We start from the raw sequence: 14,506 nt of genomic DNA, 5'->3' as shown, positions 1-14,506 counted from the left end.
ACAGCCGTCGTGCTAAAGTACACAGTTTTGAGCATTACTGTTTTAGTTCAATATGTTCTGCTAGGAAACTTTTGGACCTGGCATTCATGTGGATGTTACTTAGACATGTAGCACCCACCTACACCAGACCAGGCACCCCCATAGCAATGACACTTCTTGATGGCAGCAGCCATCCCCAGCAGGATGCAGCCTGACACAGGGACACACACAAAAACGGTTTACGAATAACTCAAGAAAACATGAAGAACAGCACAAGGTGTTGACCTGGCCTCCATATTCACTAGATCCCAAACTGATCAAGTATCTGTGGGATACACTGGAACAAGACTGACCCACAGAGGCCCCTCCCCTCAACCCATAGCACCCAATGGCCCCCACTAACAACATTATTTTGCCAGACACCACAGGACACCCTCAGAAGGCCCATGTCCATTCTTTAATGAGTCAGAACTGTTTTGGAGGCACAAGGGAGACCTGCACAATATTAGGAAGGTGATCATAATGTTATGCATAATAGGTGTGCAAACATCTGACTATGTACTCATTAAATAAACCCTGAAAATATATATAAAGTAGTTTACAGAACAGTGCATGAATATAATAACCCATAATATAATAAAAACACACATTTACACACGTTGATGATAATACATTTGCACTATCATGGGACTATTATTTGTTTTATTGCACTGCTGTATGCTCTATTTATTTATTTTATTAGTTTTTCTAAGGACACAGTGCAAATGACGATAATTTGGTTGTGGTGCTGACTGCAATAAAATATTAATACATTTCATTTTTTTATTTTAATACCAAAAACAAACATATTATTCTGGAGACAAAATCCATATGGGGACACATTAAGATAAAACTACCGTATCTGCAAGTTTCAATTTCATGAGAGGAAATACAAAATATAAACACGGTAAGATGAGGACCATTGTGTGTGTGTGTGTGTGTGTGTGTGGTGGTGGTGGTGGTGGGGGGGCAGGTTTCTTTCCTCTCTTGCAGCTATAGCTGCCGGGTGGCGTGTCTATTTCTTGCTGCTCATCATTGGCATGCCTACATCAGAGCCCTCACATGGGCAGGCAGTCTAAGCACAGCCTCGTGCCACCAGCCTCCAGGGACAGCGAGACAGCCATGTGAGCAGTGCACCTCCTGTCTCTTTTAAGTTTGAAGCACGCTGTGCATGTGTATTGTACTTTAAATGCACTGTCACATTAGCCCTGTTTGCCAAATGCGGGCTGTCACCCTTCACCGTGTGATGGAGACGCAGAAAATGTGCCGAACTTTAATAAGACGGAATTGCCGAGCCGTCTGTCAGCGGGTCGAGCAACCACTCTGGTCCGGGCTAAAACACTTTTTAGCTCCTGTTAGCTGGATCACTGTGAAATTTTGAACTGGCATTCTCGGTCCCTAGAGGTTGAACCCGAACAGCCTCTGTGAGCCGCTGACATTTTTTGGATTCCCGCGCCACTTTCGCCTGACATTTGTGAAACGTCTCAAGAGTTTCTCAAGATGGACTGGCATGAAAATAGTTACAGTCATTTACTCCCTCAAGATCATTCGCTTCAGCGGTGATCACTTAACTTTTAATCGAATTCCAACAGCTGGTCAGAAATGTTGCTTTGGTCCGACACTGGTTATGTACTTTTAGCAAATGTTAGCATGCTAGGATGTAAATGATGCACTTACACAGAACACGTGCATTAGCATGTTAGCATTTATAAGTGCTGTATAAACATTTAATGAGTAGTTTATAATGCAATGTATAATGTAGTTGTATGCAGATATAAGGACATTTTAGGTGTTTTATTGTCATTTACACAACAGCCTTAACTTATGGGGGTCAATAGGAAAACGTTAATCAATATGTACACTATGTAGGTATCCAGGAATATTTATTAATGATACAGATTACTGCATACCTACATATATTTTAGTGTTTTATTCATTCATTCATTAATCTTCTGTAACCGCTTGTTCCTGTGAAGGGACGCGGGGTCTGCTGGAGCCTATCCCAGCTGTCATCGGACGAGAGGCGGGGTACACCCTGGACAGGTTGCCAGTCTATCACAGGGCTAACACAGAGAGAAAGCCAACCATTCACACTCACACCTACGGCCAATTTAGAATCACCAATGGACCTAATGAGCATGTTTTTGGACGGTGGGAGGAAGCCGGAGTACCTGGAGAGAACCCACGCAGACACAGGGAGAACATACAAACACACAGAAAGGCCCATTCGGCCCATGGGTTCGAACTATGGGCTAACTTCAACCATGCTGAAGGTTTTTAGATGTGATTGTATGCTTATAAATGTCAAACAGAGGGATTTAGAAGTAAAGTGCTTTCTTTCTTTTGTTTTGCGCCCTTTTCATTAAAACATCTTTTACGTCTCCTCCCTGACAAGTAAATCCACAGTGTTCATCTTAAGTGCATTACAATTTCTACGATGGCGTGTGATTTCAGCAACGCACTGGGCAAATTGTGGAGAAAGCGATAAAACCGAGAACAAAGCACAGAACCCAGGGCTAAGAGGAACCACAACACATGACTCCTTTTGAAGCAGCAGACACGCTCACAGGCAGCACTAAAAGCAGCCTCTTAACAAATTCACTTAACTCATTTACCAGGATTTGAGGAAGTGCGAGACAAGTGCCTGGTAAAAACAGATCATGTTGAAAGGAGAAATTTCTTATTGATCTCCGTAGACTTTTTGGTCCTTTTTATGAGGAATCCAAAGCCAGAACAGACTTGGATGTTATTTAGTCATACAGCACATAAGTCTGCCACGCCTGAATGACTTTGTAATTCAGGCTCGGTCCAGAAATGTTGCATGGATCACAGATCACGGCGCTCAAACAAACTACAATGAGCTCTGTGATAATGCCTTTCAGCCCACACTGGATCGCGTTCTGCTGAAGCAACGGGGACAGTTTTTCCTTTTTGGAGGGATGAGTTAGAGGCCGACCAGCAGCCAGCAGAGACCTCCTCATGCTTCTCCACTCATCCCCTGTAAGAGGATCGGACGTAATGGGGTTTCCTCTTCCCTGGCTCCTTCCACTCACCAGATAAACTGCAGGAAAAAAAAACTTCCAGCAAAGTCTGAAGAGTGGCCTTCTTGTAACATTTTACAGCCGCACCAACAAAAAAAATTTCAATGCAACACAGTAACGGCCGACCTCGATGTGAGCGGGGCTAAGCATTAAAGCACGTCCCCGCTCTTCCATTTCAGTGGGATGAATTGTGGGGTAGCAACCCACTGGGAACGTCAAACTGATGCTATTCTTAACCAAGCCTGTATTAAAATGAGGGATGGCACCTCATTAAAGACACAGAATCAACATTTACCAGCTATAAATGAAAACACAACTCAGTGAATAAGCTTCAATCTGTCTGAAAACAAATGAGGAATGCACTGGCTGTGATTTCATTGAGAAACATTTATTCATATAGTAAGCTATTATGTAGCTGAATAATAAAGAGCACCATCCCCCCAGGCCTGTGGGAATAGCTTAATATCAGACGTGCACGGATTTTCATACTCCCCCTGTGGCGGGCCGCTGACCTAATGACCTCATGTCAACAGCAGCGACAACATGTATAACAAGAGGATATTTTATTCATTTTATTAATATTGCATCAGCAGCTAATGTTGTTTTTGTGCGGGTGAAGATATACGTGGGCCAGTGAACAGTACTCCCTCACAAAGTCTGGGGAAAATCAGGCACTTATTCATTTCTTTGCGAGCTCATCCGTCTAAGTATTGGTGTTCTGAATCCATTTTTAACACATTTACCTTGAGCACAGCTAAAAAGACAAATCTCTTCCATGCACATTATCACCTAACAAGACAAGGTGTTCTCAATCCAGCTGCTCAAACTGCTGTCCAATCAGATAATGTCAGCTGAACATATTTCACCTGCAATAGTGAACAATAGTGATATGTGTTTGCTTCTTGTCATAAATTGATTTTGCCTTGCTCAGAGTTCAGTCAGTTTGAACTCTGGCCTTGGAGATAGCTAGGCGCTCTGATCTAAGGCCAATTTGAAAGAGCAGGTGGGATTGACCTCTCCTTAAGTAGGTATTGATTGTTTGCATCCTTGTTTGTATAACGGCATGCTTAAGGAAGAACACATGCAGTGTAAGGAGGTGCAAGGTGTGGCTGGACAAGAATGCAAGGACAGAATACATGAAGAAATTAGAGAAATAGATGAAAACATGTGGAATGCTGTGGTTTGGCCAGTTAGCGATGCTAACACCTGCAGCTTATTCCTCTTACCCTGTGGTAGCCTGTGTAAACACATGTGACCTTGTCAGTTCTGGTTTGAACTGGCCACGGGTTAGAATCTGATTAAATGGTTGGAATAAAAACCAGCATGGTGCTGAGTCACAGAGAGTCCCTGAACTGAGGATAATTTATTCAGCATGTATATATAAATATATCCACACAAAATAAATAATACAATGAAGTACCACATATTCCTTTCAAGCTCCACAATTCACTTAGCTCCCGCTTATTATTTATGTTATAGTGGCTTTTCTTGCAATTCTGAATCAGCATAACATTTATCATTACATGAAGCATTTTGACTATTGTCTTTGACGTTTTTTTCGAGAGTGTCAGACAGAAAACCAGGAACAGAATAACTTGCACTTTGCTACAAAATCTGCATAAATGTGTTAGTGTAACTGGTGACTCATCAATCCTCTGCAGTCTGCCAGACCGATTGTTATTTTTGAAAAGGGTGTTATTAGACCAAGTGAAAATATATCAAAATAAAATAAGTTACATAAATACCAAATATCAAATACCATTGATGTGGGGAGTTTCATGTTCTGCATGAGTACAATGAGACCAGTTCCTATGTCTCTTTTTATTCTGCACAGACACCATTTTTAACACAAACCCTGCATTATTTATTTGTCTTTTTACCTGCAGTACATACTATACTTTCTCCCATTAAATACATACTGTTGCATGCAGTACGCATTCAACTTTGTGCCTTTGAACATCGATTCTCTTATTCATACTCATTGCAGTCTGTAGTACTTGCACACTTTGTAGCAAAACGTTCTACCTCACTTTGGTACTTTTGTGAGACTACATCTGAGATACACACTACTGGCAAAACAAAGTATTGTACTCAAATTATATAAAAATAATAAGGCTTATTGTCCTCACGTTTTTAATCAATAATCAGATTTATTCCTGATGTGTGACAGGCCATTACATTTGTACATGCAAGCGTGTTGACACGTTAATTTCAAAATCAGAATTCTTGTCACGTCAAGAAGAAAATATTTTCTTTTGCGCTTCGTCATTACCAGCAGCACAACCATCTACTGCAAAGATTTTTTTTTTTGCCAACAATGGATTCCTACTGTAATTTTTTTTATCTATTTGAGTGCAAGAATAAAATCAAACTTAAACTACACAGGCAGAACTTTTTTGACTCCAATATTCAGTAATTCTCTTTTGCTGTCGTGAATAACTCACGACTCCAGAGAAGGGTGCATGTCTTTGGCTGGGTTTGATGGCTTATTAAAGTCGGCCATATCCAGTCGAGTTTTCAATTTCCATCCACAAGGTAAATCCCACTCAATTCTCAAAAGGGAACATTTGGAAATACTCAACCTATCTCTTTTATGTTAGAGGTTATGCTGTTAAAAAAGCAATTTCCCTGCAGGGGATTAATAAAGGTTTTTTTTTTTTTTTTCACAAAAATCCAGCGCTGTTATTTGTAGCCTTAAAAAAGTTTAGTTACGAGAGGCTGAATGTTAGTTTGTAGAGAATTGTGAAGTTAATACATTCTTCTCTGTGTTATCCGTGTTTCAGCTACTTGTTATAAAGTTCAAATGCTCTGAGTTGGGTTTCTGTGCCGCAGTCTGAATAAAAGCCAATTAGCAAGTGATGGAGAGAAAATAGAAGAGCTGAAAACGCTGTGTGGATCATTAAATATCCACAAGACGGTCGTGTTTTCATTCCTTCAGTAATGGTAATACGGTGTTTGTGTGCATATGTGTGAATGCGTGTCCACTCATATGTTGAATACTTGACTAACCAACCGGAGCCAACTGTGTCTTTTATCTGGCTGAATGCAGCCCTAGCGATGTGACTAATTGACCGGAGCTTCCGAATGCATCCATGTACAAATGGCTGTTTTTTGCTATTTAGTGTCTCTCTCCGACCTTGCTACGTCCACACGCACGCAGCCTTCTTTTTGTCCTTTCGGTGTCCATCTCTACCACTGTCAGCTGAATAGATCACACTGCAAGGCTTCAATCTCCTTCAAATCAGTCACAGTGATGATTCAGTGCAAAGAGAGAGAGAGAGAGAGAGAAAGAGAGAGAGAGAGCGAAGGAGAAAAAGCCGACAGGAGCCTGTCAGGGCTACGAGAGCAGAGGACGTCAATGCCTCACTTAGACAGCTAGTCTGAAGGGGCCGCTTCCCCAGACAAGAGGACAAGACGGAGTTCACCTGCATTCAATACAAAGTTTTGCCTCGGCCTTTGGGAGAAGAGATGCGACAGAGAATAGCAGGCTGCTCTCCCCGATGTAAATGTCATCTGGATAAAAATCAATTTCATGATTCATTCAAGAGGCCAAAACTTACAAATGGGCAAAGTTGCCTGGTCTTTTCAACCACAGCCTCCTCCTCCTCCTCCTCCTCCTGCTTCTGCTCACGAGAGCAGAGTAAGGACTGGATGATTTTTCAAAGGCCCAGCACATGATAGCTCCTGATAACAATTCAAAAGTTCGGCTGATTGATTTTTATTTTTTTTCCTCCTGTGGCATTGTTGCTTCTCATTTCCAACACAGCATGAAAGGTGCTGAAATAAAAACATCTTAGCAGCAAATCGGCCTCACCATGGCAACAGTATCGATCAACCCTCTTGGGTACTCAGAAAAATCCATCCCTCATGTCAATTTCCCAGCATTAACAGTTCAGCAGCTACTCATGTCTTGAATAGACATGGCCTGATATTTAGAATCTGGCAATAAAACCTACAATCATTACTTAGCTTCCCTGACGATTCATTTATCGCAGGAGTGACACACAAAATGACTTGATGATATTTGCTGGTAACAAAGCGGGAAGTGTGGGCTAAGAGGACAGCTCGGGGAGAGGTCACAATCTGCGGGCTTGAAGTGTAATGATTGCGCCTCAAAGTCCACTGGATTCCTCAATGTATCCAATAACGAAAAACAATTTAAATTGGCTAGGACAAGAAATTGAACTTAAGGCTCTCTCAAGTCATTGATGCGTTTGACTGGAATTATTTGACGGACTGCAACTGAAGAAAAGAAAATTGTTAATTGCTGCCACATGCCATTTAAATGCTGTGGCTCTAATGAGGGTAAACAGGCCCGTAGCTCGCACTTCTGCCTCGTATTGATCACACAGCATCACGTGACCTCACATTTCATTTAGCATATTTCTATTTATGCGCACATTTGAGTGTGGCGATTACATCTGCCAACACTTTGGGTTGAAATGAGAAAAAAATGCGGAGTGATGGACGGAGCTGCGTGACAACTGCATGTCAAACCACACGTTCCTCTGGCTTGATTACAACGCCTGAGCCGCGGCACCACATCACACTTGAACTTCACCTACCCTCTGACAGCCTGACACTTATAAATATCCTGACACACCTAGTGTGGAGAGGAAAGAATTAGGGACTAATCTCCCTTTCCCTTTAAACCCTCTAAATTTCATGGATGTGTGCGTGCTACTGTTGCACAGCACTCATGAAAAGGAGAAAGTCTTCAAACCATTCGCGTTCTGCAACAAAATAATGAGTGTAGTGAGCACGCTTCAAAGCGTAACTGGAGGGTTCTACCAACTCGGAATAATAAGAATGTAATGTGTTAACTCAGTCTATTATGAGTGAATAGGAACCAAAGCCGGGCTGAAGGTTGTGGTGGGGCCCATCAGTCGAACTGTCCGGCCAGTGGAGCCACAAAAACCCCCAGAGGATGACTGCTGTAAAATAATAAATAAATAAGTGTGTTGCATTTGTGTGTGTGTGAAAAGAAAAGGAAAGGGAGGGGATGGAGGGGGGAGGCTAAAAGCTTGTTTACTTTGATGGTTTTACAGTTGCAGTTAAACAGCTACTTACAGCCGGACTCATGGTTTGCCTAATTGAACTGAAAACAAAACACTAAATGACAGGACTGTGAGTTAGGATCTGAAACCACCAGTCAATCACCTTCAACGCCATCGTCCTCACGTGAGGACAAACTGCCGAGACCTGTCCACATCTGGAAAAGAATCCACGTGGTGTTTCGAGTAATTACATATTTTGCTATGGATATGTCTCTTAAATAATTAATTTGTTGCACCGGTGCCCTGCTGCGTGCCCCATTCCACTGCAGCAGTAGCAGTGGGCCAACACCATCGGTTGACTCTCAGCCAACAGGAACATAAATGTGCTACCATAAACCAAAGCTAAGTCATTTTGAAATGAGTTCTGCGAATTCATTTAATTCACTCGCAGCCATCAAGTTCAATTAAGTTTCAAAGAGTTTGAAACCATTTCATTTTGAAGAGGGGTCCCCCACCCGTAGACAAAAGCAAGCCAAGTCAACCATAAACGGCGGCTTTGGGGTTCAAAACCATTCGTAAAAATGAAAATAAAAAGCGCCTGCAGTCTGTCCACAGAAGAGGCTCGTATAATCATGTGCAATCGCATAAAACAGGCCTGTTATTCTCAGGAGGGGGTTGTTGAGTTTGGGTGTGATTGTGTCAGGCTGTCAGTGCCCACTCATCCAGACTCCGGAGTGAGACTGGAACAGACGGGAGCTGTTCTTTCAGCACCACCGGGGACAAGCAACAGCACACTCAGCTGTCTCAACCACACAGTGTAGTGGATTGGAAAACCACCCAAACTCACTTCACCTTCCTTTTATGTCCAAGATGGAACAAAGTCTCGGTGAGAATTACGCACAGCATACACCAAGTCTAATACCTTCCTTTTTTTTTTCAATCAGTTTTTAGTTTTTTAGAAATTGTGCAACCCTTTTCGCCTGCTTCCTGTTACTGGTTGGGCTGCAATGAGAAGGCGCATCACTTTCCCTTCACGCACATTGCTACTAGAGGCTTCGGCATACCGCAGCTATAACAGGCTATGTTAAATCCACACAACTACTGCACATGTTTGAATACTTGCCTGAAAGAGGCGTAGGATGTTGGCAACCATAATCGATACTGAACTCGCCGAGGCACCGATGACTCCCACCACTTTTTCAGGCTTGACAAAGACCGGCGGCTCCCCGTTCGTGCACCTCACGTCGGAGGTGTCCTTCGTGATCAGGGCTTGCACGAAAGTTAGCGACTGCTCCAGCGCGTACGTATCCCTCGAACAAGTGTCCAGCACCCGAGCGCCGAGGGTTATGTTGGGCAAGAGTTGCTCGTCCTGGTTAATTTGGTCCAAAGCGTACATCATGGCCTCAAGCCGCTGGATTCCGTTCTCCTTTTTGAGGTCCCCGCACGGCGTACCGTCGACCCCCCTGGTGTGCACCGGGAAGAGCCCACCGAGGGTCAGGTGTCCCTCAGTCCGTATTGAATGAGGCGCATAAGTCTCCTGAGCCAGCGCGAAATCAACCACAGTCCTCACGAGCCACAGCAGCCTCCATACAGAGCTCAGCTTCGCGCACATACAGGGACGAGCCATGATCAACTTTTAGCGAGGATGGAGCCTGAAATCCGCCGACGATTAAAAAAAAATATATCAGAAAGGCTGAGAAGTTTGTTAAAACGAGCCCATTCTTGTCACCAGGGAGGAGATTCAACAAGCTGTGCCGAGGAACCAAGACGCAGAGGAAGGCTCAGGCAAACTGCGCCCATCGTTTTGCAGCCAGTAGTGAGCGGTGCAGCTTGTTGAATAGTGGAGCCCCTAATGGTAATTCAGCTCCCGCGGAAAGGGAGGCTACATCCATTAGTCGGAGAATTATCAGTGAAAGGAGGCGAACACACGCCGCAGATGAGCTGGCCTAAATTTGTCCATTTACGCTAAATCCAAAGAGCGCAATGAAACCGATGCTAAGAACGGACATTTCTTCACAACACAAATCCGCGATTCTGGCAAGTGACGCGCAGGGGATCTCAGGAATGATCTCTCAAAAAATCAATACTTAAATATTAGGACCGGCAGAAGTGGGTGACATTCTTCTTGTTCCGAACAACTCCACGGGAGCGCAGCGATGGCTCGCTCGGCTGTGGCATCTCTCTCCTGGGGGTGCGTATCATCTCCACAGTCTCCAAAGAAAGAAAGAAACGATATGAGCGCAATTGTGCGTTCACTAAGCGGAGGACTAAGAGGAAGAGAAAAAAACCCAGCTAATTAAATCCCAGGCTCTCTCTCTCGCTCTCTCCCTCTCTCTCTCTCTCTCCGTCTCTGCAACCGGTCGCATTTATACAAAATGAATGAGTCACAGCGAGGGATTCACTGTGTGCGCCGAGTTTTCAGCCCCCTTTCGATGCGAGACGTCATTCAGCTGGCAGGGAGGGAAAAAAATAAAATAAAATAAGATTAGCATCACTTCATGGCAAGGTTTCCAGGAAGTTGGCGCTTAGTGTCTTCAGACATGAAAAGGTAAACAAGACGAACAAATGCACTTACAGACTTGAATAATAATACAATTGTTCCTCTGAGAGCCTCTCAGCGCGCTGCATTATAATCTCCCTCTCTACTTCCCCTCCCTCCTTTATCCTCTTCAAATACGCGCACACACACACACACACAAAAAAAAAGTCTGTTTTTTTTCTCCCTCCCCTCCTCTCTTCTTTTGATGTTCACGGTGGCGGGCATGAAACAGAGATCTGTGGCATTATGAAAACACAGAATAGCTGCAGGTATGAAGGGCTTCACCCCCCGACTGAAAAGTGCCTTTCCTGAAATAGTTTTGGAATCATTACTGATGCACCTTTAAAACGGAGGGAGGGAGGGAGGGAGGGAGGGAGGAGAACAGACACATTTGGAGGGGTCCAGACTGGTCTCCCAGGCAACCCTTCTTCAGAAGACACTCCTGATTCATCCTGATGCATCCCCCAAGCCCCCCACCTCCCCCTCAACCAACACACACAAGCTGGCACACAAACTGGTGAAAATTAGCCACACCTTTAGGAGCAAGGAGCCCTCACATGTTCCTAACGAAACACTATCATCACCAAACTATTTAATTGCACAGATGGTACTTTTACAAACAAGCAGATTATGATAATTTGCTTTCCGCGGGCCCGCGTTAGCCAGGGACTCACTTGGCAATTTGAGGCATTAATTAAAAAGGTAGTTTCTCCTTGTAAATCTCACATTCAGGACAACAGCAATAGTAGCTGTTAGGCTCCGCTAATGAGAACATGTGCAGTGGGTTACGGCGGGAGAAAAGGTGCCAACTGAGCAGTCTGTGAATACATAATTCATGTGTGAGCTTTAGTTTTCAAGTAACCTTAGAAACTGACCGCTTCTAAACAAAGCCGCCACACGGCCGACAATGGCATCCACGGGGCCGCTGTTGTTCTGGGAAACAGGACGTGGACTACAGGCCAAGTCAGCTATAAGTTGCTCGATGACGGAGTACTAAACACTCTCTGAGTTGCTTTATCGTAATCATGAGGAATAGAGTCCCATTTTATGAAGATGTTCGTTCCATTAGTTTCTGTTCAATTAAAAGATTAGAAAAGGCGATGTGGCTCTAATTGAAACTTGTCCTATTGACATTACAGGCTTGGATGGACAAATTTCTAATTAATTAAATTGAACAGAGATTAATTCAAGCCTAATCCCGCCATGTAGTGTATTTATCTCCATTAGCCACAGAGTACATTAATATCTTTCAACGGGCAAATTGTGCATGTCCAAGTCCAGGCATGATAATGTGATTTTTGGGTGAACATACAGCGCGCTGGGGCCAGAATTTGTGAGACGCGCTAAAAATACTTTTAAGGAAACTGTGTGGGAACTGCAGGGAAGAGACTGCTGAGGAGGAGAGAAATCAGGGATGTGAGATGGGTGGGAGACAGATGGCCACCTCCACTGTGAGCAGAGTGAGACGGACAGCCAGGCCTGGAAAAAAATGCAGCAACAGCCCCTACAAATGACACCCTGAGAGACTGGTGTCGCAACGCACGACACTAATTCCACGGCTCGGACTCTGCGGTGAGAGCTTGACTCCCACTTACACTGTCAACGGAAAGGTTACTTTTGAAAAATGGGGCCCTCACCATGATTTAATTCACTGACTAACCCCAGGAAGAGGGGGCTTTCCCTCGGGGAGGCAGTGTGATTTAGACTGAGATTACGCTTCGGTTTGGATCTTCTCTCTTTCCCCTTCCTCATTTTCACACAGACACGGAGTCACGTGTGCGCACACTCATTCGGAGAAATTCCATTTCAATTTGATCAGGGGATGAAGTGGGAAGCGACGAGCATGGAGGGCTGAGGATGTGTCCTGCAAGAGGGTTTATGTCCAATATATACTGCCACACAACCAAATACAGTCATAGGATCCATATGTCAGGGGTGCTCAACATTTCAATGCACCCCCACTGGATAACTTATGGCCTCCTATGAATGAGCTACAGCTTTTGTCTCAAGCATTCAATAACATGTCTGCACGATGCAGTCTTCTTCAAGTCAATTACAGGCCTGCCGCTGCGTGTGCTCCTTTAAAGAATGTCGAATCAAAGAGCAATAAAAAAGTCAACCTTCAGGACAAGAGGCAATAAGGTTTCCTTTTGGGCTGACACTAGGCACAATGGGCTCTGTCTGTCAAATTAATTAACCTGGAAACCTGTTTAATTCCCAGACTCAAATGAAAGGGTGGCCATATCCACAGGAAAGAAATAACTCTGGAACAGGAGTTAATTGCACGTCGAGGCGATTTGTTCGAAGGCACACAGGCCACCCGCCCGTTTGGAGTCATGCATATTCCGTGAGAGGTGAGGTGTTAATGTTAGATCAATGCAGGAGCGATGTTAGATTAGCAACATGAAGGTCACTGAGCTGCTGGGCCTCCACGTCTCATTTTGTACCATCTGCTTTGGAATAATAAAATTGGGTTATCTAAGATTTTCTTTGTCACTGTAAGCAGAATCAGTGTCTGCGAGGAGGAAAAAAACCCACAACGGTTTGTAATTCTACAGGCACGCTGTATGAAAAGACAAATTCCTACCTCTTTGGCTGTTTATACCTCAGACAAAAGCAGGTGCATTGCAGCTAGGACGATAGACTCTCCACACTCTCAATTACGATTGTAATCCATCTGTCATACCTTCTCCCTTCTAATTACGTCTCTGTAAAGCTGCTGCTGTGAGCTCAGTGCCCATTCACACAACGAAATGTGAGAGATAGACAGATAATGCACAAGTGACCACTGGAATACATAACTGCAGCAGGTAGCTTGGTAACAAGAGGTTTTTTCTCGCCGGGCTATATTTGAAACTCATCAGTTATATGACAGGGTCTGCTTAGATTATAGGTTACACTGAGATGAACCCTTTCGAGACAAAGAAGACGCTGAAGAGAGAAAAATAAAATAAAAATATTGACACCAGCTGCTGCAGTTTTTCGTTTCTGTAGATGTGACAAGTACCTGCTCCTGACTGGGAGCCTGCATGGTAGCGATAATGATCATAGGCATTATATGTGACAGTAACAGACCCATAGGTGCTGACCTCCCACCCACACAGTCCTGGAATTTTCCAGAGACCCTATTAGTGGGTGACTGGGTCTTTGTTTTGATGGCTAACTTCACGGTCCACTGGGCACACATGGTAAGTGGGTGCAGCTGTGTTAGTTAGCCAGGAGGACTTTAGCCTCAAATTTGATTGTGATAGCAAATGCCTCTCGCCTCGTGTCTGTTAATTAGCCGACTTTTGGAGCAGCTCCGGACGTCTGCGAATCTCCTTATCTCATGCGTCTTCATGTTACATCGCGATGGAGGAGATTTTCTCCACAGCCTCGGTGAATGACTCGTAACGATCCCTCTCCGTGTGCGTTTCTCTGGGATTGGGGATGATATGACATGGACGTGTGAGGATATAGAGACAGACACAGATGACCTGGCCATCAATCAAAAACTTTGAACTATATATATATAAAATATAATGATAGCAGCAGACAGAAAGTTTAAGTTACTGTAGCTGTAAATATGTGTTGGAACTGTAAATATGAAGCTACAGATACCAGCTGGTAATCTTAGCACAGCATGAATACAAAGAGGTGCAGACAGGTAGCCTGACTCTTCCCAACGCCAACAAGCTGCTCTGAGTTTGACAAATAAGTAGAAAAAATATCTTGTTTATTTAGCTGATATAAAAACATTATAAAGACAACAAGTTCCTGTTATATGGTTTTTTAGTTTTTTTTTGGGCTGGGGACAGTATCTTCATCAGGATGCGATTCAACCACAATGCTTCTTCGTATCAACTTATTGTCACAGCAATATATCACACAATGGTGCAGCACCTGGGTGTCAGATTTAGTACGATGAGGAA

General features: G+C 43.8%; 1 protein-coding gene across 2 annotated transcripts in view; it reads right to left on the bottom strand.

Annotated features, from left to right (window-relative positions):
* LOC311494139 (metabotropic glutamate receptor 7-like) overlaps positions 1-9,683 on the bottom strand; it is a gene marked incomplete at its 5' end in the record, with an annotated part of 62,491 nt that extends 52,808 nt beyond the window's left edge. For both annotated transcript variants that reach the window (XM_084553039.1, XM_084553040.1), the window contains one exon: positions 9,180-9,683. In XM_084553039.1, the coding sequence (XP_084409165.1) occupies positions 9,180-9,683 (504 nt within the window). The remainder of the gene's footprint in view (positions 1-9,179) is intronic.
* Between the last annotated feature and the right edge of the window lie 4,823 nt (positions 9,684-14,506).

This window comes from Chelon labrosus, assembly GCF_963514085.1.
Source record: "Chelon labrosus genome assembly, chromosome: 10".
Taxonomy (NCBI): Eukaryota; Metazoa; Chordata; class Actinopteri; order Mugiliformes; family Mugilidae; genus Chelon; species Chelon labrosus.
This window is presented reverse-complemented; position numbering and strand designations above follow the sequence as displayed.